Source organism: Bos grunniens, chromosome X, assembly GCF_055505025.1.
Source record: "Bos grunniens cultivar Pamir isolate PY7600 chromosome X, Bosgru_T2T1.0, whole genome shotgun sequence".
Lineage (NCBI taxonomy): Eukaryota > Metazoa > Chordata > Mammalia > Artiodactyla > Bovidae > Bos > Bos grunniens.
The window spans coordinates 130,978,886-131,004,844 of record NC_141194.1 but is presented as its reverse complement, the minus strand read 5'-3'; the positions used below and the strand labels follow the sequence as shown (position 1 = coordinate 131,004,844).

At 39.2% G+C, this 25,959-nt stretch overlaps 1 protein-coding gene across 1 annotated transcript; it reads left to right on the top strand.

Moving 5' to 3' along the window:
• Positions 1 to 7,477: 7,477 nt before the first annotated feature.
• LOC147341412 (olfactory receptor 13H1-like) lies at positions 7,478 to 8,404 on the top strand. The gene has a single exon (XM_086388839.1). The coding sequence runs from the start codon at positions 7,478 to 7,480 to the stop codon at positions 8,402 to 8,404; it is 927 nt and encodes a 308-aa protein (XP_086244965.1).
• Positions 8,405 to 25,959: the final 17,555 nt, after the last annotated feature.

The following is a 25,959-nucleotide window of genomic DNA, read 5'->3' as shown; positions in this document are numbered from 1 at the left end:
AAAGACTGTGATGAGGAATTGCCTGGATTACAGTTAGCCTTTTGGAATTCACCACACACTTTTTCTTTTGCTCATCCTCTGATTAAGGATCTTTCAAGAGTGCGTCAGAAGTAGAGTTATTGAAAAGGTCTACTAGTCACAATCTTTCCAAAATAGAGAAACATATTCCCATCAGCTTAGTCCCCCAACCCCTGCCTCTTTCCCTTTGCCCACAGTAACTCCTGCTATTCAGTCTTCTAAGGCCTTCATTTCACTATTAGGATACATCCCTGCACTAAACTACAGAATCCACAAATGCCCCTCTCCCCGGCTTTTTTTTTTTTTTTTTTTTTACCTTAACCCAGATCTTTCCTGCCACCCTTTTACTGATACTAGGATTTAACATAACTTCCTTAGTTATCTTTCATACACAGGAAAGATATTTATGACCCACTATCAAAAAAGGATGCTTTGAATATGAACAGTTTCTCTTTAACCAAGGTCATAATTGGAATGGGCCTTGGAAATGGTCTGTATGGTAAAAATAATAATAATAAGCCGCAGAAAGTCAAAGTGACTAGCCCAATGTCAGACAGCTTGTAAGGTGTCCACTTTCTCATTAGGCCCTCCCTTTTAAACAATTTGAGATATGACACTTTAGGGATGCATTCAGTGGTCATAACGCTGACTGAAGTTAAGTACTTTCATAAGAGCTGATTCTTTATCTTCAATATTGTGCTGTGCTAAGTCCCCTCCAATTCTTCTTGACCCTTTGGACTGTAGCCCACCAGGTTCCTCTGTCCATGGGATTCTCCAGGCAAGAATACTGGAATTGCCATTTCCTACTCCAAGGGAATCTCCCCGACTCAGGGACTGAACCCATGTCTCTTACATCTCCTGCACTGGCAAGCAGGTTCTTTACCTCTAGCAGTGCCGTGGCTCAGATAGTAAAGAATCCTAAATATTACTGTTTACTAATTGACAGAGAAACAAGTTTCAGCTAAAGATTGATACCTTAATAAAGTGGTAAAAATACGGCATTCTGAGTTACCCAAGGACCTGGAAAAAATCTTGTTCAGTACCAGATTTGAGACCTTTGTCCTCAAAGAAAGCATCAAGTAAAATACCATACAGGTAATTTCTTAAAAGTCACTGATCTGGAAGTAATAAAGCCTGAGTTTTCTCTCCATCTCTGTCTTTAATTAATTGTGTGACCTTTAGCCAATTCACTTCATTGCTTTAGGGCACAATTTTCTCATTTATAAAATAAAAGAACCAACTTATGCGAATGCATTTGGAGAAGCAGAAAAAGCTAATAATGGTAGTATTTATTGAAACTTTCCATGTGCCAGGCACTATTCTAAGCACTTTCCATGTATTTACTTATTTCCTATGAAAAGGAAAATTAGGGACAGATAATTTGAATTACTTGAACGAAGTCACATAGTTAGTAAGCCTCTGGGTACACAGTCATAACCACTACCTCAGACGGCTTCCCACTCCGCTATTATCTACTGCTACTACCATAAAAAGTGTTACAGAAGTGAAAAAACAATATTTTGTCCTCAGGTTACGTATGATATAGCTAAAGAATCCAATAACATAGACAAACATATAACAAAAGAGCCAAATTACTAGGCTGAGTGTTGAAAAATGGATTACGTAGTATTTTGCTCTTGAGGTTGGTAGACCATCAGGACTATTGGTGCAGAAAGAATAGGAGTGAGCTTTCAAAGAGCAATGAAGAAAGTATCCTGACTCAACTGGACAGAAATTGTTGAGAAGTCGTGGGAGACAGAGGTGGTTGTGAGAATCAATAAAAATATCACCATGTAACACTTATCACAGGTGCATATTTATATTCTTGGTTGCTAGGTTAATATCCATTTTCCCTCCATGAAAGTGGGATCTCTGTCTGGATTTTTTTTTCTCCATTGTATCCTCATTGCAAAGTCCGTTGCCTGACACATGGTGGGTAATCATTATTTGTAGAATAAATACAGTAATGTGTAAATGCCTGAACAAATGAACGTTCAGTGATAGATGGGGAACTATCACAGTTGACCTTGCATGTCACATGAAGGAATATAGACTTGATACAGTTGACAAAAAGCTCCCATGGAAGCTGTTGGAGCAGGCTGGGGTGGTGGAAATGGGACTGGAAAGGCAAACCTGAGGGCTATTTCAGCGTGGGAATCAATACCACACGCGCTTGCCGTTGCGCACTGTCTATCCCAGCCGTGCCCCGGTAGGCATTTCTCTACCAGCTGCAAGCTCTGTCATGGCACCAATTTAATACAGAAAGAATGTGAAGAGACTACAGACTGAAATAAAAAAGAATTATTTCTTAGTTCTCTGCAAAGCCCAACAGTGGTATACAAAAGTCTCGTGGTCTCAAAAGTCTCCTTTCTCTTTATTTGTTTTCCCTACACAAAATATCACTTTTTTCTTTTCCAAACAACTCTGGTTTGGCAAAATTTAATTGCCTGTTTGGGATGAGGTCCCTGAAGCTCTCACAAGTTAATTATTTCTTTCTGGACCAGAAACTTTGAACTGTACTCGTGAGATAAATGGTCTGGTAACACTTTGCAACTTCAAGGTATTTAAGTTACTGAGCAGCTCATCAACTTTCTCCTTGCACTTGAAATGGAATCTGGAAGAGAACTGGACCCCAGACATCATGAGTAGGCTGAGAAAGTAGGATCTATAGATTTAGTTCAGAGCAAAGTATATTCCCAGAGATAGAACCTCTGGTGATGGCTTCCAGGTAAACATATAGCGATGGATTCTGAACCTAGATCAAGAGAAGGGGAAGAATGGCATAATTTCTAAAAACCAAACTGCTAATTGTAAGGCAGGTTCTGTTCGTTATGTTTCCTGGACAACTGAGGGGTAACCAAATGGCTTTGGGCTTCAACTCCAGTTTAATGCTTTTGAAATGCTTTAGTGGGTAGAGTAACTGTCATTAGATCTTTTTGCTGACTGAGGAATGCTCAGGACCTTGGAGTCTTCAGGTTGTACACTTTCACATTCTGACACTGAAAATAGGTAGTAGGGAAGAGTAGGAAACTGGGTAAGATATTCACGGAGCCCAGGATACTTCCTTGAAATCATTCAGTTTTCTTTAAAGCCCTGAACATAACATGGTTTATTATCATTTCCGTCTTTTTAAAGTGACAGTTTGGTTTAATTGTGTTCCAGTTCATCAAGATAAGGTAATAGATAAATATTGCCAAGAGGCAAAAGGTGTCTAATCTAGCAGCTCTAAAATTGAAATAATCTAAGGGTTTTGAGGCAAAGTATTTGAAAGACCTCAATCCTCCTTATGTTATAACTTTTCTAGGAAAAATAAGACAACAATGTATATGAGTCAAAGGTCAGTGACAGAAATGTTTGTCTAGGAAATTAAATAATATAATACCATCAACAAGGGCTGTACATCAAAGATTTGGCAATTGTAACTTGACCTAATTTTTTTAAAAAAATATTTTTTTCTTCAGGTTTCCAGGCATTTGGGAGTTTGAGAAGCTGGAAAGGCTTTTGAAATCTCATCAGGAGAGTTTTCAGGAAGATTGTCAGTGTTCCAAACCTGACAACTGTTAGAAAATTGATATTTTTGGCAGTCTCATTCTGCTCCATCTACTGGTACTTGAGAGGAACCTCCAATGGTGAGTCAATATCAGAAAAAGACTCCAATTTCTTTCATTCCCCTTCCTACTTTTAAAAAAAATCTCTACTCATTTATCAGACATGGGCAACCTCCAGGAAGGCAAACGGCAGCTATTAGTTGAAAGAAAAATTAGGCTATATAAATAATTGCAGGCAACAAGACTGAGATGGGAAACATTCTTCTTTAATGATAATTTTAGGATAAGACAATCAGCACTGTCTTTGGACAACAGGGCCCACACTAAATGAAAAATAGTGCCCTTGATTTAGATGCTGAAAAGCCTTTGAGTGTGAAATGGAAGTTGTCATCAATTCTAGTTCCATAGGTCCAAACACAGTACTAATGAAGGCAAGTTCATAGGTTCGATTCCAGTTTCTGTCAGTAAGCTTAACACCATTAAAAACAAATCTCCCCACACCCACATAGACTGAGCACCAAGTTTTAGTCAAATGGCTCATTAGCTTTTTCAGTTAAATTCAGGAAAAGCTAAGGGATAGATTCTATAAAAAGTGAAAAGAAAGTGAAGTCGCTCAGTCAAGTCCAACTCTTTGCGACCCCATGGACTGTAACCTGCCAGGCTCCTCCACCCATGGGATTTTCCAGGCAAGAATACTGGAGTGGGTTACCATTTCCTTCTCAAGGGGAGCTTCCCAACCCAGGGATCGAACCTGGGTCTTCCACAGACCTGTCTTTCAGGCAGGCTCTTTACTGTCTGACCACCAGGGAAGCCCTAGACTCTATAAACACAACCTCAATACTGGAGAAACAAAACACATCTTTCAGGTCATTAAGAATGATAGGTTTATATAAGGAGAGAAAACATTTGATCAATATTTAATATTCAACAACAAAATCAGTCTGTTTTATAGCATTCTAGGAGCAACAGATATTTTTAAATGGCATAATAATCAGCAGTCTGTATCTATGCAAAACCACTTCATCCTCCCATCTGCAGCTTGTCCACCATCTTTCTAGATATTCTACTCTGAATGGCCCATATATAGGTAATTGAGAGTTAAACACAAACCACTCAAATTTCAAGTATGAGTGTGTGTGTTAGTCACTCAGTCGTGTCCGACTCTTTGCAACCCCATGGACTCCTCTGTCCATAGGATTCTTAAGGCAAGAATACTGGAGTGGTTGCCATTTCCTTCTCCAGGAAGTATGAGTGTACTAACTTAAAATATAACAGGCTTCAGGGCATTGTTTCATATAGTCATGTGACTCTAATCTTTCTACATTTTTCCTCTGTGGAAATGACTATTTCAATTTTAGCTTGGGAAGGAAGAAGCAATCCAAGGGAAACCCCTTTCTCAGAGTACCATGATAAATGAGGACAAAATCAGCATTAGATTTCTCAAGCTATGAGCACAGTCCTGTGAAGGCAAGTTACTATTCTCCTTAACCCTTACATGTGTTTACCACTTCACAAGTGGCATGCACTTTCACTTCCATGAATGTAACATTCTTGTGTACTTAGCCTGTCTGGGAGGCTGAACAAGTAGAGAACTAGACACAGAGATAGGTTACTTGGACTCCAGGACAGAGAAGTGGGAGATTTATAGAATCTTCTTTGCTAAAGACTTCTAAAGACAAGTGAGTCTCCCATTTCAAAGATGGTTAGAGAAATTCCATCCCTTAGTAAACCCTTTCTGTAGCCCACATGCTTCTCCAACAGTGGAGAAAAATGTGGATTCTTCCTATTCTGAGGAGTGTTGAATTTTGTTTTGTTTTCATTTTGATTGAGGGAAATCAGAGAATCCTAGCAAGTTAGAGGTAGAAGGACTCTTAGAGATCACTCAGTTTAACTAGATTGCAAATAAAAATCTCAGCCAGTGAAGGGAAGAAACTTATCCAGAGAAATAGCCAGTGGGTAGCAGAAGCTTCAAGAAATGGATAGAAGAGAAGGGAAAGTTGCTGTCATGAAGGAGCACGTATACATTAGGGGGTGCTTGGCATATAAACAGCATTATCTAGGGAAGAGGCAGGTGGAAAGAGAGGCTGTCTTTTAGTGTGGAACAGCTAAAGAGTTGCATTCACACATTCATTAAGCAGATAATCCTTAAGAACCTTCCATGCACCAGGCGCTATTCTAGGTTTTGGGCATGCAGCAGCAACTTCACTAAGTATATATTCTAGTTGAGAGAGATAATTAAAAACATAATTCATAGATAAAATATATAATGTGCTAGAAGTAATAATTCTAAAGAAAACAATCATGTACAAAAGGGAGACGTAAAATACCAGGGGTGAAATGTAAAGCTTTTACACAGGGCGGCCAAAGAAAAACTGACCAAAAAGATGCACTGTGAGTAAAGACTTAAGAGGAGTGGGAAGACAAGCTATACAAGGATCTTGGTTTCAGAAATATGGAGTAACAAGATCAAAGAGATCAAAGGCTCTGAGAAAGGGATGAGCCATGGTGTTTAAGGAACAACGAGGAGGCCAGTGTGACTAGAGCGAAGTAAGCAAGGAAAAGAATAGGAGGCACTGGGGTCCGAGAGGTAAAGGGAAAGCAAACCATGTAACACCTGATAGCTCATAGCAAGGAGATGGTGCTAAATTAGGTTGAAAGAGAAAGCTATAGAAACTTTTTAATGGAAAAGTAATCTGATCCAACTTACAGTTTAGCTGAATCATTTGAAGTGAATGGGGGCAAAGCCAGAAAGAGGGAAACCAGTGAGGAAGCTGTTGGCAAAATTCAGGTGAGTAATGACAATGAATCGGAATAAGGAATGGCAGTGCAGGTGACAAGAGGAATAGTTTGATTCTGAATAATATGTGTGACCTCCCAGGACTTTATACATTCCTCTATTCATTCCATATCCAACAGTTACATATAATGGCCCAGGCACTGTCCTAGGTACCAAGGACAAGCCAGTAAAAAAAAGAAAAATAGACAAGGTTCGGTCCTCAATCAATGTACATTTGCATGGCAGACAAGTAAGTACTAAACCATCAAATCATTAATGCAGTTTCAAATATTGGAACGTGCTATCAGAAAAATTAAGCAGCATGAGGGGAAAGAGAATGATGAAGGTGAGAAGAGAGTGCTTTTTCAGGTAGGGTGGTCACTTCTTACCACTCAAACTTTTAGAAACATCATATTAGATTGTCACATTCTTAACTGGGGCCCTGAAATCACAACAAGGAAAACACCATAAGAGCTGGAAATGTAACTCCAACCATGGACATTAGCAGAGTTTTCACAGACCTCAGCAGTTCCATGATAAACCATATTTATAGAATATCACTTCAGACCAAAGAAATACTCGGCAGGACTCTATGACAAGAACCATAGTAGATACTAACAAAATGGGAGAATGGAGGTATGAACAATCTAAGAGTGAGACACAAGAATAGGCAATATTTTAGCTAAGACTGTCAGAAGGTACCCTCTTGGTGGAGGCAATAACTCAACCTGACAGATGTTCAACCATTTTTATGAATCAGAATTGTCTTGGAAAGTGAACAAGTGAGAGAAGCAGAAAGATGCCCTCCTTTTCCTCTCTTCTTACTTGGAAAAAAATGAAACAAAAAGGCATCTGGCAAAAGTGGGTTGGAGAACTTTTCATATAACCATTTCTAAAGGATGGGGAATTTGCTGTTTTCCAGGGGAGGGAGTAGATTTTTAGCTTGGCCTCTGTTCCCATCATAGATATCTCATTTGTATTCTTATATCTCTTGAAGAGGGCAAAGAGAATGATCCTGTACACCCTAATTATTTCCAACTTTCTTATACCATCCTTCCGTGTCTATTCTCATTCTCTCAGGTAAAACTAGACAACTACATTGGACCCATTCAATGAATAGTGGAAAGTGGAAAGGATGGCCATGGATAATGCTACAGCAGTATTCGAGTTTCTCCTTATTGGAATATCTAACTATCCTGAGTGGAGAGTCACATTTTTCACATTGGTGCTGATCACTTACCTCAGCACATTATTGGGGAATGGACTTATCATCTTTCTTATCTACATTGACCCTCACCTCCACACTCCAATGTATTTCTTCCTTAGTAACCTGTCTTTCTTGGACCTTTGCTATGGAACAGTCTCCATGCCCCAGGCTTTGGTGCATTGCTTCTCTGCTCATCCTTACCTTTCTTACCCACGATGTTTGACCCAAATAAGTGTCTCTTTGGCCTTGGGTACAGCAGAGTGCCTCCTACTGGCTGTCATGGCCCATGATCGTGTGGTTGCTATCGGCAGTCCCCTGCGCTATTCCGTGGTCATGAACAGCTCAGTGTGTGTCTGGCTGGCTGCTACCTCATGGGGGGCATCTCTTGTGCTCACTTCCATGCTCATCTTACCCCTGAGGCTTCACTTCTGTGAGGCAAATGTCATCAACCATTTTGTCTGTGAGATTCTCTCCCTTCTTAAGCTGGCCTGTTCTGATACCAGTCTCAATGAGCTTCTGATCCTCATCACAAGCATTTTTACCCTTCTCCTACCCTTTGGGTTTGTTCTCCTCTCCTATGTCCGAATTGCCGCTGCTGTCCTAAGGATTCGCTCAGCTCAGGGTAGGCTCAAGGCCTTCTCTACCTGTGCTTCTCATGTGACTGTGGTGGTGATCTTCTATGGGGCAGCCATTTCCATGTATATGAAACCACAGTCCAAGTCATCCTCGGATCAAGACAAATTTATCTCAGTGTTTTATGGGGCTCTTACACCCATGCTGAACCCCCTAATATATAGCCTGAGGAATAAGGATGTTAAAGGGGCAATGAGGAAAGTTATGGCAAAAAGGACATAAGTCTTCTTGGCTTCTAAACTTCTAAAATACCATTCAGCTACATCTTCAGTGATGGTAAAAACTGTTTAAAAGTTTCATTTTTACCTTTAGTGGTTGTTGTTCAGTCATTAACTCATGTCCAACTCTTTGAGACCCTATGGACTCTATGGACTGCAGCACGTCAGGCTTCCCTGTCCTTCACCATCCCCCAGAATTTGCTCAAAAAGTGACCATTGAATCAGTGATGCTATCCAACCATGTCATTCTCTGTTGTCCCCTTCTCCAGTGGCTCAGATGGTAAAGAATCCACCTGCAATGCAGGAGACCCAGGTTTGATCCCTGGGTCAGGAAGATCCCCTGACCCACCCCAGTATTCTGTCTGGAGAATTCCATGGACACAGGAGCCTGACGGGCTACAGTCCATGGGGTCACAAAGAATTGAATACGACTGAGGGATTAACACCTTTACCCTTGGTACAGTAGGTGATTGTCATGTGAGAATCTTCAGGATGTGTTCACCACAAAAGCTTATTCCTACTGAGACTTCAATTTCAGTTACAGACAGTACTTTTGGGGGGCTTCCCTCATAGCTCAGTTGGTAAAGAATCCACCTGCAATGCAGGAGACCCCAGTTTGATTCCTAGGTTGAGAAGATCCACTGCAGAAGGGAAAGGCTACCCACTCCAGTATTTTGCCCTGGAGAATTCCATGGACTGTATAGTCTATGGGGTCGCAAAGAGTCGGACACGACTGAACAACTTTCACTTTTCACTTTCACAATATTTTTACTCTTTCTTTACATAAAACACATTAGTAGTCACCCGTCAAGCTATTCAACTTCAGGTAAATAAATGTCTCAGAATCATTTCCTCACTGACAGAAGAGACCTAAGCTGTAAGACAACCTCCTATGACTGTTAGCAGGAGGTGAGGCATAAGTGAAATTGGAAAATAGGACGAAGAATGGTATAATAAAAGGCCAGAAGACAAATGTCAGAAATTTTACAACTTTACTGAAGGCAAGGCCTGTTGTAAAAGCACGATTCTCTCCACTTAACCTCAGAATCATGAGAAAATTGTATCATAGCCATTTCCTACGTTACTGTAGTGTTTCATTTTTTTTCTTTTTCTGAACTTCTTTCAAATATATTATCTCATTCTGTATTCCTAATATTGCTGTAAAGCTGGTAACAAAAGTTACCATAATCCATCCCTCACGTTAACAATGAGACAAACAGAAGCCCAGAGAAAGATGAACAATTGTCTAAAGCCTCACACAAAACAGAAAATTGGACAAAAGATTTACTAAGCATGGCCCCACCCATCAGAACAAGACATAGATTCCCCCACAGCCAGTCCCTCCCATCAGGAAGCTTCCACAAGCCTCTTATCCTTATCCATCAGAGGGCAGACAGAATGAAAACCATAATTACAGAAAACTAACCAAACTGACCACTTGAACCACAGCCTTGTCTAACTCAATGAAACTACGAGCCATGCCCTGTAGGGCCACCCAAGATGGATGGGTCATGGTAGAGAGTTCTGACAAAATGTGGCCCACTGGAGAAGAGAATGGCAAACCACTTCTGTATTCTTGCCTTGAGAATCCCATGAACAGTATGAAAAGGCAAAAAGATATGACACTGAAAGATGAACTCCCAGGTCAGTTGGTGCCCAATATGCTACTGCAGTAGAGGGGAGAAATAGCTCCAGAAAGAATGAAGAGGCTGAGCCAAAGTGAAAACAACGCTCAGTTGTGGATGTCGATGGTGATGGAAGTAAGTCCAATGCTGTAAAGAACAATATTGCATAAGAACCTGGAATGTAAGGTCCATGAATCAAGGTAAATTGGAAGTGGTCAAACAGGAGATAGCAAGAGTGAACATCGACAATTTAGGAATCAGTGAACTAAATTCCAAGGGAACATTTCATGCAAAGATGGGCACAATAAAGGATAGAACTAAAGACCTAACAGAAACAGAAGATATTAAGAAGAGGTGGCAAGAATATATAAAAGAACTATACAAAAAGGATCTTAATGATCCAGACAACCATGATGGTGTGATCACTCACCTAGAGCCAGACATCCTGGAGTGTAAATTCAAGTGGGCCTTAGGAAGCATCACTACAAACAAAGCTAGTGGAGGTGATGGAATTCCAGGTGACCTATTTCAAATCATAAAAGATGATGCTGTGAAAGTGCTGCATTTGATATGCCAGCAAATTTGGAAAATTCAGCAGTAGCCACAGGACTGGAAAAGGTCAGTTTTCACTCCAATCCCAAAGAAAGGCGATGCCAAATAATGTCCAAACTACTGTACAAATGCACTCATTTCACATGATAGCAAAGTAATACTCAAATTCTTCAAGCTAGGCTTCAAGAGTACATGAACCAAGAGTTTCCAGATATTCAAGCTGGATTTAGAAAAGGCAGAGGAACCAGAGATCAAATTGCCAACATCTGTTGGATCATAGAAAAAGCAAGAGAATTCCGGGAAAAAAAAATCTACTTCTGTTTTATTGACTATGATAAAGCTTTTGACAGTATGGATCACAACAAATTGTGGAAAGTTCTTAAAGAAATGGGAATACCAGACTACCTTACCTTCCTCCTGAGAAACCTGTGTGCAGGTCAAGAAGCAACAGTTAGAGCCAGTCATGGAACAATGGACTGGTTCCAAATTGGGAAAAGAATATGTCAAGGCTGTATATTGTCACCCTGCTTATTTAACTTATACGCAGAGTACATCATGAGAAATGCCAGACTGGATGGAGCACAAGCTGGAATCAAGATTGCTGGGAGAAATTTCAATAACCTCACATACCCAAATGACACCACCCTTATGGCAGAATGCGAAGAAGAGCTAAAGAGCCTCTTGATGAAAGTGAAAGAGGAGACTGAAAAAGCTGACTTAAAACTCAACATTCAAAAAACTAAGATCATGGCATCCAGTCCCATCACTTCATGGCAAACAGATAGAGAAACAATGGAAACAGTGACAGACTTTATTTTCTTGGGCTCCAAAATCACTGCAGATCATGCGTGACTGCAGCCATGAAATTAAAAGATGCTTGCTCCTCGGAAGAAAAGCTATGACCAACCTAGATAGCATATTAAAATGCAGAGACTTTACTTTGCCAACAAGGTCCATCTAGTCAAAGTTATGGTTTTTCCAGTGGTCATGTATGGATGTGAGATTTGGATCATAAAGTTTAGTGCCAACGAATTGATGCTTTTGAACTGTGGTGTTGGAGAAGACTCTTGAGAGTCCCTTGGACTGCAAGGAGATCAAATCAGTCAATCCCAAAGGAAATCAGTCCTGTATATTCATTGGAAGGACTGATACTGAAGTTGAAGCTCCAATACTTTGGCCACCTGATGTGAAGAACTGACTCCTTGGAAAAGACCCTGATTCTGGGAAAGATTGAACACGGGAGGAGAAGGGGAAGACAGAGGATGAGATGGTTGGATGGCATTACCGCCTCAGTGGACATAAGTTTGCGCAAGCTGAGGGAGTTGGTGATGGATAAGGAAGCCTGGTGTGCTGTAGTCCATGGAGTTGGAAAGAGCTGGACACAACTGGGTGACTGAACTGAACTGAAAGTCATATATAATTGGTAACAGAATAAAAATTAGAATTCAGATCATCTATATGCCACCTCTGAACTTTTCAATATTGTCCAGAAAAGTATCTGGAATTTTAAAATTATAAATGCACCCAATATTTATCAAGCACTTAACCATATACTGGGTACTGAGCTATGTCCATTATCACATATAATTCTCATTACAATTCAGGGAAGAATCACTATTATCAATCCATAGTAGAGATAAGGAAATTGAGACTCTTAGAGGTTCTGTGATTTGCCCGTGGCCATAGAACCAGTATTTAAACCCAGATATAACTGATTTCAGATCCCATTCACTGTATCCAAATTTCAGAGGCCTTAGAGATTATTTAATGAAGTGATTTTTAACCGATTTTTTGATATAATTTATGTACAATAAAATTTATGTAATTACAGTGTACAATTTATTTTTTTTCATCTTGTAGCATTTTTATTATGAAAGTGCTTTTATAAGTCAAATATACAGAAATAAATTATGTAAAGCTAAACTGAGTAAGGGCATATTGTGGTCTAGTGGGTTCTGACTTTTAACTCTCGTAAGAATCACCAGGAGGAGCTTTTATTTTATTTATTTATTTTTTTTAAGACTGTTCTATACGTCAGTGTCTCTTTTGCTGTCTCGTATACAGGGTTATCGTTACCATCTTTCTAAATTCCATATATATGCGTTAGTATACTGTATTGGTGTTTTTCCTTCTGGCTTACTTCACTCTGTATAATAGGCTCCAGTTTCATCCACCTCATTAGAACTGATTCAAATGTATTCTTTTTAATGGCTGAGTAATACTCCATTGTGTATATGTACCACTGCTTTCTTATCCATTCATCTGCTGATGGACATCTAGGTTGCTTCCATGTCCTGGCTATTATAAACAGTGCTGTGATGAACATTGGGGTACACGTGTCTCTTTCCCTTCTGGTTTCCTCAGTGTGTATGCCCAGCAGTGGGATTGCTGGATCATAAGGCAGTTCTATTTCCAGTTTTTTAAGGAATCTCCACACTGTTCTCCATAGTGGCTGTACTACTTTGCATTCCCACCAACAGTGTAAGAGGGTTCCCTTTTCTCCACACCCTCTCCAGCATTTATTATTTGTAGACTTTTGGATCGCAGCCATTCTGACTGGTGTGAAATGGTACCTCATAGTGGTTTTGATTTGCATTTCTCTGATAATGAGTGATGTTGAGCATCTTTTCATGTGTTTGTTAGCCATCTGTATGTCTTCTTTGGAGAAATGTCTATTTAGATCTTTGGCCCATTTTTTGATTGGGTCATTTATTTTTCTGGAGTTGAGCTGTAGGAGTTGCTTGTATATTTTTGAGATTAGTTGTTTGTCAGTTGCTTCATTTGCTATTATTTTCTCCCATTCTGAAGGCTGTCTTTTCACCTTGCTAATAGTTTCCTTTGTTGTGCAGAAGCTTTTAAGTTTAATTAGGTCCCATTTGTTTACTTTTGCTTTTATTTCCAATATTCTGGGAGGTGGGTCATAGAGGATCCTGCTGTGATGTATGTCAGAGAGTGTTTTGCCTATGTTCTCTCGAACATTAAAGATTAAAGACAATCTCTTAAACAAGTGGTGCTGGGAAATCTGGTCAACCACTTGTAAAAGAATGAAACTAGAACACTTTCTAACACCATATACAAAAATAAACTCAAAATGGATTAAAGATCTCAACGTAAGACCAGTGTACAATTTAAATTTTGACAGGTACTCCCAGAACCACCACCACTATACAGCTACTTAACAATTTTATCACATCCAAAAGTTTCCTCATGGTCTTTTGTAGTCCACCCTTTCCTCCACCCCCAACCCCTGGCAACCACTCATCTGATTTTTTTCATTATATGTCAGCTTTGATTTTCTAGAATTGACTATAAGTGGAATCATACAGTATATGCTCTTCTGTGCATGGATTCTCTTATTCAGCAGGATTTTGAGATTCATCCTTGTTGTTGTAGGCATCAGTAGTTTGTTCCTTTTTCCTGCTGAATAATATTCCATCATACAATTGACTATGTTTTAAAAACTCCATTCCCTGTTACTGTACATAATATAGTGGTTTTTAAACTTTGGTTCATGCAGTTCTATGGGTTTGGCTGTGGTGCCTGGAACCTGTCAATGGAGGTGAAATTTTCTGTGAAAAATTTCATTTGAAAATGGAGTTCTGATAATAAAACATTTGACAAACAACGATCTATTACAGAGCTCTTGCTTTAGATAAAGAATCAATGGCTCAGTGAACCGAATGTAAATTTCCCAAGACCATGAAACTTTTTGGAAACAATCTAAGACTAAGACCCAGATATCTTGTCTCCTGGTTTCACTTTTTGGGCAGTTTGACCAAACATAATGAAGTCTTCTCCAAAGCAACCTGATGGAGAACTGGACATAGATGAATAGATAAAAAGATGATGCACAGCACCTAGATCTGAAGTACAGCATCACTGAGCAAGCAGATATTCAATGCACTCGTCAGACACTGACCACTGGAAGTTGATGCCGCTTTGTTTGGTACTGCAAAGAGAGTACCAGACACACAAGAGACCTGCCTCACATGTTTACTCACTAACTAAATAAAAGGAATGAGTAAATCACTTATCAAAACAGTCTAATTTTCAAATACATGCAACATTTATTCAAATTCCATCTATTACATATTTTTAAAAGATTGTAGTATTCTCGGCCACAGAAATCATGTTTTAATACCAAGAAATAAAAAATAAATGCAATTATCCTCAAATTAAAAATAAAAACATTTTAAAAATAAAAACTAATTTTGAAAAAAAAAGCCAAGTGATTGAAATCTTGGATTTATTCATTCAACCAATGTTAACTTTCTACTTTTAACCAGGCACTAGGTACTAGGTGCTAGGGCAAGTTTCATACATTTTGCAAAATATTCTTTACTATTAAAATAAATATTTCAAATTAACATTGTGAAATAAAGTTAAATTGATGGAATCAATAAAATTTTACATGAAAAAATAATAGAGCCTTTAGGGAGAGAGAAAATCAGAAATTAGGAGAAATATTAAGAGTGCTCATTTTAGTGACCTTGCTTTCAGGGGGAGAAATATTCTACTCTCTATTACAGCTCTCTATTTGCAGCTTAAAGTGAGAATCGTATTTTTGTTAATAATGCCTCTACTACAAAACTGTAACTGTCACTAGATGCTTTGTCTCCGTATTGACTTGTTGGTAGAGACACAGCTTACAGACAGAGTGACAGAGTGGAGTCTGGAGATGGGGCTGCAGAATTGATTCTGCTACTAACTGGTTATGTGACCTTAATTATATCACTCTTTGGCCTTCAAATTTGCTCATCAATACAATAGGAAAGTTGTGTTTGTTACCCAAGGATCTCTCTAGTTCTAACATTCTGCATCTAGGTGTTATTTTATATAGATTTTTTTTTTCTTTTCTTAAAAAGAGAATGATATCATCAATTTACTCTGCAACTTGCTTTTTCCACTTGACAATATATCATGAACATTCTTCCAGATCAATATATACGGATCTATCTGCTGACTTTAAATTTTAACTTTGAAACAAGTAGGCACTTGGCTTTTTTTTCCAAATTAGTTTTTATTTATTTCTAAAATGTTTTTATTTTTAATTTGAGGATAATTGCATTTATTTAACAAGCATAGCAGCTAGTTAACATAGCTATGGCCCTTTCAGCACCAGTGTTCTGTTTCTAGGCATCTAAATCCCAAAGGCAATCTAATGCAACATTGATACTAATTCATTTTAACTATGAAAAATGAATTGTATGAGGGTGCTGTAGAACAAAATCAATTCCAGATTGTTGAAAACCCCTAAGGTTGACTATCACTTGGCCGCTTGATCACTCACAGGCACTGTGAGAAGCATTCCACTGTGCTCCCCATTCTAGATAGCTGGGTAGTGAAGCTTACCTTGCTTCACCTTGGAAAGCAAGGATTGGTTTGAAACTAAGATAGCTCTGCTAAAAATTGAGAAGAAAGTTTGCAAACTGAAAAAAAAAGTTGCAAAATGATATTTTCCAATAGAGATTTAAGGAAAAATACCATGCCCCATTCATAGGATTGGGGATTTCACTTGAGGAAAGGCAGTGAACTCACTATTTAGACCACAGCCCCTGGAGCCAAAATTTTTGGATTCAGAGCTTCATTCTACCAGTCCTCTTTCAAGTTACTTTCTGTGCTTCGATCTCTCCATGTGAAGTGGGCTGATGTAACACTACTTATAGTGTTCAGAGTTTGATTATGTAGACAATCCCACTCTAGTTATATCAGGCAGGAAGGGATTTAATAAAGAGAATTAGAGGTCTATGAAGCCTTTGGAAGTGTTGTGAGAGGGAAGGTAAAAGAATGTTGCCAACAACTTTAGACAGTTGCAGGAATTGCAAGAATCTTAGGAAGTTTTAAGGAAACTGTTACCAATGATGTCACTGAAGTAGATGCTTCAAGGAACAAAGCTCAAAAGCCACTGAAATCTCTGTTTACAAAGTCTACATACTTTTACAATACAGCTGACAGCTTAAAAGGATGGGAATGGTGTTGAATGTGACTTCATAGCTCAGTTATAAGAACTGTATGACTCAATTCATGTAAAGCACTTAGAAAAGCACTTGGCCTATAGTTAGAGAACAGCAAGTGTTAGCTGTCATCGTGACATCTGGATCACATGAACCTAAGGCACCAGGAATTGAAATGCCTATATGCTTCTTAAATAGTGCTTTTCAAGGCTGCGCCCTCATCCAGGCATTCAAGCCTCTGTACATATATCACTCATTTAACATGCACTTATTAACTACCTACTATACAAGTAGAGTGGTATTGCCAGAGATGGAGTGGTCAGAAAAACATATTTGATCCTTCCGCTCAAAGAATTCACTGTCTAGGTGGGAAGAAAAACATATACACGGGCAGCATTACTATGTGAATTTATATCTTCCTAGTTCCTAAGATTATAAACACTTTATGCACTTTATGGTTTATCTTATTCTTGAACATATATTACCTCATATCATCTTCTAAATAATTTAATGAGATAAGCAAGCAGATATTATTACTATTGTGAAACTGACATTAACAGATGATAAAGAGCTATAAAAAGGCTGTGATATTATCAACGTTAGCAGTTAGTGATATAACTGGGATTAGAATACAATTCTCCTAGAATTATTATGGTGGTAATTACTTATTGTATACAAATATCAAATCATTATGGTGTACACCTAAAACTAATATAATGTTATGTGTCCATTATACCTGAATAAAAAATTAATTTAATTAAAAAATACAATTCTCCTGATGCCAGATGCTCTTTTTGAGGGGAGACTGATGGGTTCAGGAGTCTTTGAAAAAGAAAAGTAGGAAGAAGGTAAAGCTGTTGCTGAATTGGGAAAGGTAAAAACATTAGGTTTTCAGATTGTCTAGCTAAAAAAATCTGACCCTGACTCTTATTGGCTATACAAACTTGGGCAACTTCCTGTCTCAATTTCCTCATCTATAACAGAATGACAATCATAGGACTGAATTTATAAGGTTGTTAAAACAATTGGATCAGTTGATTTTATATAAAATGCTGAGAACTATGGCTGGAACATAGTAAGTTCTCAATAAGCTTTACCTATATTATGGAGAAGGCAATGGCACCCCACTCCAGTACTCTTGCCTGGAAAATCCCATAGACGGAGGAGCCTGGTGGGCTACAGTCCATGGGGTCGCTAAGAGTCGGACACGACTGAGCAACTTCCCTTTCACTTTTCACTTTCATGCATTGGAGAAGGAAATGGCAAACCACTCCATTGTTCTTGCCTGGAGAATCCCAGGGACGGGGGAGCCTGGTGGGCTGCCGTCTATGGGGTCACACAGAGTCGGACACGACTGAAGTGACTTAGCAGCAGCATTGTTATTATACAGTTATTACTACTAACACTGAAGTCTCAATTGACTCAAAAGTAGTTGGTGTTCATCTCACTGTGTTCCTTCTCTCTTTTTTCCCTGCTAGTAATATGCATACCAACTGTTTCTGATTAAGTGTAAGCAGCAGGTCAAGCACTTTTTCAGTACAGCATCATGATGGAGTGAGAAAAGCACATGATTAGGTGTCAGGGAGTCTGGATTCTAGTCTGGATTTTGCTGCTAATGAGCTATGAAACTCTGGATGAATCACTTAACTTCTCTGGACTGCATTTGTCCAACAGGGGAAAATGTATTCTTTAACCTGTCTCAGAAGGGTTGAAAGATCAAATGAGATCATAGATGTTAGACACTAAAAAGCTAAAAGTACTCTAAAAATACTACACAATGGTATTTTCATTATCCTCAGACTTAACCTCTACATATTCTCCTCACTTACCCTTAATGACCACTCACTCACCGAATCTTATTGATTCTTGCTCTGAAATATTTTTGAAATCCATCTCTTCTCTGTCCTCAGTGCACCTACCCTAGTTCACAGCTTCCTCAGCCCTTACCAGGATGACTATAATCAGCTCCTATTTTTCTCTAATCCAGTCTCTCTCTAAACTAGCCATCCAACCAACTTCTCCAGAATGACTATCTAAAGGGGAAAATGTCATCATATTAAACCTTCCTCTACAATCCCACTCCAAGATTAGAAACTTGCAGTGGGTCCCTATTGCCCGTAGGATGCATGCTTGTGTACTCAGCCAACTCAGTTGTGTCTGACTCTTTGCGACCCCATGGACTGTAACTCACCAGGCTCCTCTATCCATGGGAAGTGCCAGGCAAGAATACTGGAGTGGGTTGCCATTTCCTTCTCCAGGGGATCTTCCTGATCCAGGGATAGAACCTGGGTCTCTTGCATCTCCTGTATTGGCAGGCAGATTCTTTACTGCTGAGCCACCTGTGAAGTCCTACCTATAGGATATACAACATTACTTGAGACCCTTGCAAACCTGTTTATCCTTATTCTCTACCTTAACTCTGCAGACCCCATGCCCCAGGAAAGCAGTACTGTTTTCTGACCCCTTTATGTATATATGCCACTGTGTACACTGTTCTCTCTGCCTGCAGTGACCTTCTTGTCTTCTATGCCTGGCAAAACCTCAGTCATCCTTCAAGTTCAGATCAAATGTCATGTCCTCAGTGAAGCCTTCCCCAGAGCGTACTCCATTCTGTTTAAACCTGGACAGGTGACTTAATCCCGTTTTCTTTTGCTTAATAACATTTAGTTCAATCTTAAATTCAACATCTTCCCTAGTATTTTATAATCAGTTGTTTTGGAGTATTTATCCCAAATTAGATCATAAGTTTATTGAGAACAAGAAGGTTTTCATCTGTTTCCCTAGCATAGTTCCTGGCCCAGAGTACATACATAATAAGAATTTGTTAAATGAATACATGGCCAACTAATACTTAACTATCTGGGGTAAAATACAACTATTTTTAAAGTTCCAAGCTGTTACAGACTGATATTTTACAAAATACAACAAAAATATTTTGGCAATGTCAAATCACTTTAAAAGTTACTGTTTACTCTCAATTCTGTTTTTATCTCATTGAAAACATTTTGAGAAGCACTCCCTGGTGGCTCAGTGATAAAGAATCTGCTTGTAATTAGCCTCCAATTAAAATAAATAAATTTTTAAAAAAGAATCTTCCTGCAATGCAAGAGACCTGCATTCGATTCCTGGGTCAGGAAGATCCCCTGGAGAAGGGAATGGCAACCCACTCCATTATTCTTGCCTGGAGGATTTCATGAACAGAGGAGCCTGGAGGGCTACAGTCCATGGGATCACAAAGAGTCAGACACGACTGAGCTACTAACACTTTAACTTTCACTTTTCCAGCTAGACTATTTACTAAGATGCCTCATTCCTAGCCCCTAAAATCTTGAACTCTGAGTTGGAAATTTTAAGAAGGATACATGTAAAATAATAAACAATCAGATCATATATTCAGGCTACAACTGGGCAAGAAATCAATAAAATAATATTATCATAATTAGCCATAGGCACAGATGAAGTAGATCAATGGGACAGTGAATGAGAAGGTGCAGGATTATATTTAGACAGTGACAGCCTATGAAGTGCATGCATGCTCAGTCATGTCCAACTCTTTGAGACCCCAAGGACTGTAGCCCACCAGGCTCCTCTGTCCATGGGGATTCTCCAGGCAAGAATACTGGAGTGGGTTGCCATTTCCTACTCCAGCGGATCTTCAAAACCCAGGGATTGAACCCACACTTCTTGTGTCTCCTGCACTGGCAGACAAATTCTTTACCAACAGTGCCGCCTGGGTATGGCACCTCAAAAGTAATTCACCAAAGTTTTAGGAAAAAGTGGAATTTCCAGAAACCATTCAAGTCAAAGAGGCTGGGATGGGCTGGGGAAATTGAGGGTAAAGTGAAGAAGAGGAAATCTCCAATAAACACTGTTAACATAATTTTGTTTACCTGAATGCTTAATTGAAGCTTTCATGGCATCACAATAGATGGAAGCCATTCCTCCTTTCCTGTTCATTCATTACCTTCTTGAGTCACTGCATTGGAAACCCTCCCAAGAAACACAGGACTCTGAGTAATCACCCTAGTGTTGGTTCCATTATCTGGTAACTCAAGAGCAGAAGTCGGGTTGATAGTGTTAGTCAAAAATTTTACATACTGTCACTAATAAAACATTGGTATTAATAGACAAAATCTACTTGTATTTTAATGACTTAGAAATAACATCCCAGAAGAATATACAGCTTTAGTTCAGTAACAGGATTTAATTGCCTATTTTAGGGACCTAATCCCTGAAGTCTCTTAGTGAAATCGCTTCTTTGGAACCAGAGTGAATAAACACAGAAAGTAACAGCAGATAATGTTTAAGATTGTTCTCTTCTTCTCTTGTTCATCTTTTGGACCACTTAAAGTCCTGGTTTCTAAAATGCTGAATAGAATCAAAATAAAACCCAAGAGCAGGTGAAGAACATACACCCAGCAAGGAAGAAGGAAGCCATACTTGTCTTTTTGAGCAAATCAACATATATGTATGGAATGGTCAGTCTTGACATGGATCTCCTAGGATGCACCTGTAACTCACCCCCCTTGAAAGACCCGAATACGTCAGTAAGGTAATGATCCTACAACACGTAAGGAGCTATATATTAACACAACTCTTAGAGACCTTGCTGTTTTTGTTTGAGGGGCTTTTTTTGCTATTCCAGTGACTAAAATCAATTTGATTCCCCCAATCTTCATTTATTCATTAACTTCCTGCCATGTGTCAGGAATTGAGACAAGTACTGGAGTTATAGAAATAAATAAAATGCAAATTCTTCTTTCAGAAGGCTCATAGTATAATCTGACCATATTGCCTTATTTATGTCTTCATTCATTTAATTATTTTCCCTCTTCCAGCAAAGAAAGACGACAAATGTGGTCACATTGTCATGGGTGCTACTTCCCAAATGAAGATTCACTTTAAAATAATAATAGCTAATATATATATATATTTATATTATATATATATATATATGCACCAGATATATAAATATATATGTAGCACAAAAGCCCTATGAGGTAGTCACTATAATTTCCCCAACTTTATAACTGAAGAAACCAAAATAAGTGAGTTAAACAAATTACCAATGTCACATAGTGAATCAATGATGGATCCAGGATTCAAACTTTGATTAGGAATCCATGCTCTTAACCAACAGTCTGCACTGCCTGATATGAATAACAGCAATTCCTGTCTGTACTCACTATCTATTCCAGTATATTTTGAGGACCTGGAAGCTTTCTGAAGAGCACAGAGAACAGGGAAGATACTCCAAGCATCCATTAATTTTAGTATAAAAAATGAAATGAGTCCTCCTGGGAAGCATGCTTTTACATGGTAAGTGGGACCAGGAAAGCCCTCTTTGGGAAACCTGTGTGAAGAAAAGCGTACCCAATATATTTCTGAAACATCAGAAGCCTGTGACTACATGTGAAAATCTCCACATATGTCTAGTTAATTTAGAAAGAATCTAGCCCACACAGCGCTAAAACACTGAATTATTCAATAAATATATATATATACATACACACATATATGGTTAGTCTAGTGAGATTCTCTGCTGATACTGCTGCTGCTGCTAAGTCGCTTCAGTCGTGTCCGACTCTGTGTGACCCCATAGATGGCAGCCCACGAGGCTCCCCCATCCCTGGGATTCTCCAGGCAAGAACACTGGAGTGGGTTGCCATTTCCTTCTCCAATACATGAAAGTGAAAAGTGAAAGGGAAGCTGCTCAGTCGTGTCCGACTCTTAGCGACCCCATGGACTGCAGCCTACCAGGCTCCTCCATCCATGGGATTTTCCAGGCAAGAGTACTGGAGTGGGGTGTCATCACCTTCTCTGAGTGAGATTCTCTAAAATCATATAAACACAAAAATGTCTTCTTTGTTTTCCAGCTATCTACACTGGCATTTGTTTTGAGATTTTTAGGGCTATATGATGGCAGATATTGCCAGTCAAAATAAGGCCTTATGATTTAAAATGCTGCCATTCTAGGTGAAACTTTAGTACTCCTTGAAAAAATCTGTGCCCCGAAAATCCAATTCTTGTAATGCTATTAATAAACTATGCTTGTGGTGAATAAAGATCAGATCACCTGACTTTTGTTTCAGTCACAATCCCATAACTCTACTCCAAGAAGACCTTTTCACTTCTGATTGTGTTTTCTGATTTTAATTCTGGGAGTATACAGAATAAAAAGGAGCCTTTAAATTCTCATTCAGTTCAGTTCAGTTACTCAGCCATGTCCGACTCTTTGTGACCCCATGGATTGCAGCACACCAGTCTTCCCTGTCGATCACCATCTCCAGGAGCTTGCTCAAACTCATGCCCATTGAGTCGGTGATGCCATGCAACCATCTCATCTTCTGTCATCCCCTTCTAGTTAAAAGCCCTTCTTGTAGGATCACTCATAAGTAAAAACAACTGTAATTCGAAGTTTGGCAGCAGCTCAGTATTTTTTCAGTTTGTTGGCCCTTGGTCCTGATTTCTTTTCAGAAGGCTTTATCCTGTATTAGGTTTTATTGAGGAGCTTGTTATAAATTCTTACTCTACTTCCTGAATTACTTGTCTATAAACATCATGTGCTTTCTGAGATTTGGAGTCTGTCCTGAGTGGAGAATCCAAAGAGATCACCTACATCATTCATTAGCCTGGATAGTTCTCCCTGCTGTCTAACGCCCAAGACAAACCTTCCCATCCACAGCCTGTTCTCACCAAGGCCTGACAACTGCCTCATGAGACTGAAACTACACCGTAGATGCCCCAAATCCTGATTTGTGACTAGAACTTTGTAAGAAGGGGTCTTTCCAGGTGGTGCTGTTGGTAAAGAATCCTCCTGCCAGTGCAGGAGACAAGAGGTGTGGATTTGATCCCTGGGTTGGGACGATCCCCTGGAGGAGGAAATGGCAACCCACTCCAGTATTCTTGCCTGGAGAATCCCATGGACAGAGGAGCCTAGTAGGTCCATGGGGTCGCAAAAAGTCAGACATGACTGAGCACGCACGTAATTCATGAGAATTTTTACAGACAATCCAGGAAAAGAGCTTGACCTTAATAATGAACTAGTCTGTGATAGTATGCATATCTGATATAATCATACCAAACAAAAAAAATAAAATTTGGAATGGATGGAAAAGGGTGAAAACATTTTTTTTCCAGATTTTAGAATAAACCCATTTTCTCTCTTCACTATCACACCTTCCCTCCATGCAAAGGGCTTTCCCAGTGGCTCAGCAGTAACAAATCTGCCAACAGTGCAAGAGACGTGGGTCAGATCCCTGAGTCAGGAAGATCCCCTGGAGAAGGAAATGGCTACCCACTCTAGTATTCTTGCCTGGCACACCCCATGGACAGAGGAGCCTGGCGGGCTACAGTCCATCAGGTCACAAAGAGTCAAACAGGACTGATGTGACTGACTATGCACTCCATGCAAAGGGCAAATTATAGAGCTAAAAAAGTATCATTTCTGAGCTATTAATAAAGCTGAATACCATGAGGGACTTCCCAGTGGTCCAGTGGTTAAGACTCTATGTTTCCCTTGCAGGGGGAATGCATTTCATCCCTGGCTGGGGAACTAACATCCCACATGTTGCAGGGTGTGGCCAAAAGTTAAAAAAAAAAAAAAGAAAGACTGAATACTATGATATATTAACTGTTTATCATCATAGCTGTTTACCGTCAAATCAAACATTTATTTTCTTCAGCCAGTTCAAAGTAGTTTCAGTCAAATCAATTTCATGACATTTGGTAAGACAGAAGACCAAGTAACTGGCTTTGGTTCATTCAACAAACATACATTGAACCCATTTTTGTGTAAGATAGTGAGAATAAAGCAGTACATAGAAGAGTCAGGGGCTTGTTCTTTCTAGTGCTATAGTAAGAGAGCAAAAATTAAATAATCACACAACTATATAAACACAAACTATGATAAAAGCCATATAGGAAAAGTTCTGAGTACTATGAACAATTTTAACAAAGAGATCTGATTTAAATTACTGGGGTTTGGGATGGCTTTTCGAATGAACTTTCTTTTGGACTGAGATATTAATAGTAAGAGGGCTTCTCAGGTGGCACTAGTGGTAAAGTACATGCCGGCCAATGCAGGAGACATCAGAGATGCGGTCTTGACCCCTGAGTTGGGAAGATTGCCTGGAAGAGGGCTCAGCAACCCATTCCAGTATTCTTGCCTGTAGAATGCCATGGACAGAGGAGCCTGGCGAGCTACACTCCATAGAGTTGCAAAGAGTCACACACAATTGAAGTGACTTAGCATGCACACACACATTAATAGTAAGAATGACTAGCAATTCACCAAACAAAGAAGGTAGGAAGAATATTTCTAGCAGAAAGAACACAATGTGCAAAAGTCCTAAGGTGGGAACAAGCTTAGATTCTTCATAAAGATAATATGACTAAAATAAAGTCAGCATGAGAAGAGACAGCACAAGGTAAGGATTCATGATCATTTAGAATCTTGTGGGTCATGGTAAGTAGGTTAGATTACATTCCAATTGTAATTAAAAGCCCTTCAAGTGGCTTTTTAGCATGGGAAGGTCATAATTATGTATGTTTGTAAAAAGTCTCTGGCAGTTATGTATAGACTAGACTATAGGGAGGTAAGAATGGAAGAAAGGAGATACATTAAGCAGCTCATGTATCATTAAGCAGTCCAGATGGGAGATGATGAAGTAGCTGTGGATATGGAGATTTGTAGGCAGATTTGAATGAACCCATAGTACTTAGTGATTGATTTGATGTACATGTTAAGGAAGAAATGAGAGTGAACTGGGCATATATTTTATATCATGAATATGAACCAGCTAATGACAAATCTGTGACTAATATTCAGAGCAGGAAAAAACAGTAATTCTGTGATTCAGGGATCTGATTATGTTTAAGCAGTAAATTAGCACATTTTCTTTAAGGGGGAGTGTTCAAAGCATGTTCAGGTGGAGTCCAACCTCCCTCATTTTATATAGGAAGGAAATAAAACTTACAATGGATTGTGCTACTTTGTAAATTAATCTTGTGCTGTGTATGAATGCTTTATCTTCCAAAATAGAACATAAACTTACAAACAACATCACTTATTTGGTAGATATTCTCCTTCTCCTAATAGCACCTGATATGCTGCTGAGGGGGCTTCCCCGGTGGCTCAGTGGTAAAGAATCTGCCTGCAATGCAAGAGACACAAGAGATGCAGGTTTGATCCCTGGGTCAGGAAGATCCCATGGAGGAGGGCATGGCAACCCACTCCAGTATTCTTGTCCAGAGAATCCCATGGATAGAGGAGCCTGGTGGGCTATAGTCCATAGGGTCACAAAGAGTAGGACAGGACTAAAGTGACTGAGCACGCACGCATGCATGTTACTGAGGATACAGCAAATAATCAATGTCTCCCAAAATAAAATGATTTCAATTTCTTCTACCTCAGCAAATAGAACAAA

What these genes read in the sequence shown, in the direction of transcription:
- LOC147341412 (XM_086388839.1), top strand. Translation starts at nt 7,478, where the DNA reads ATGGCCATGGATAATGCTACAGCAGTATTCGAGTTTCTCCTTATTGGA.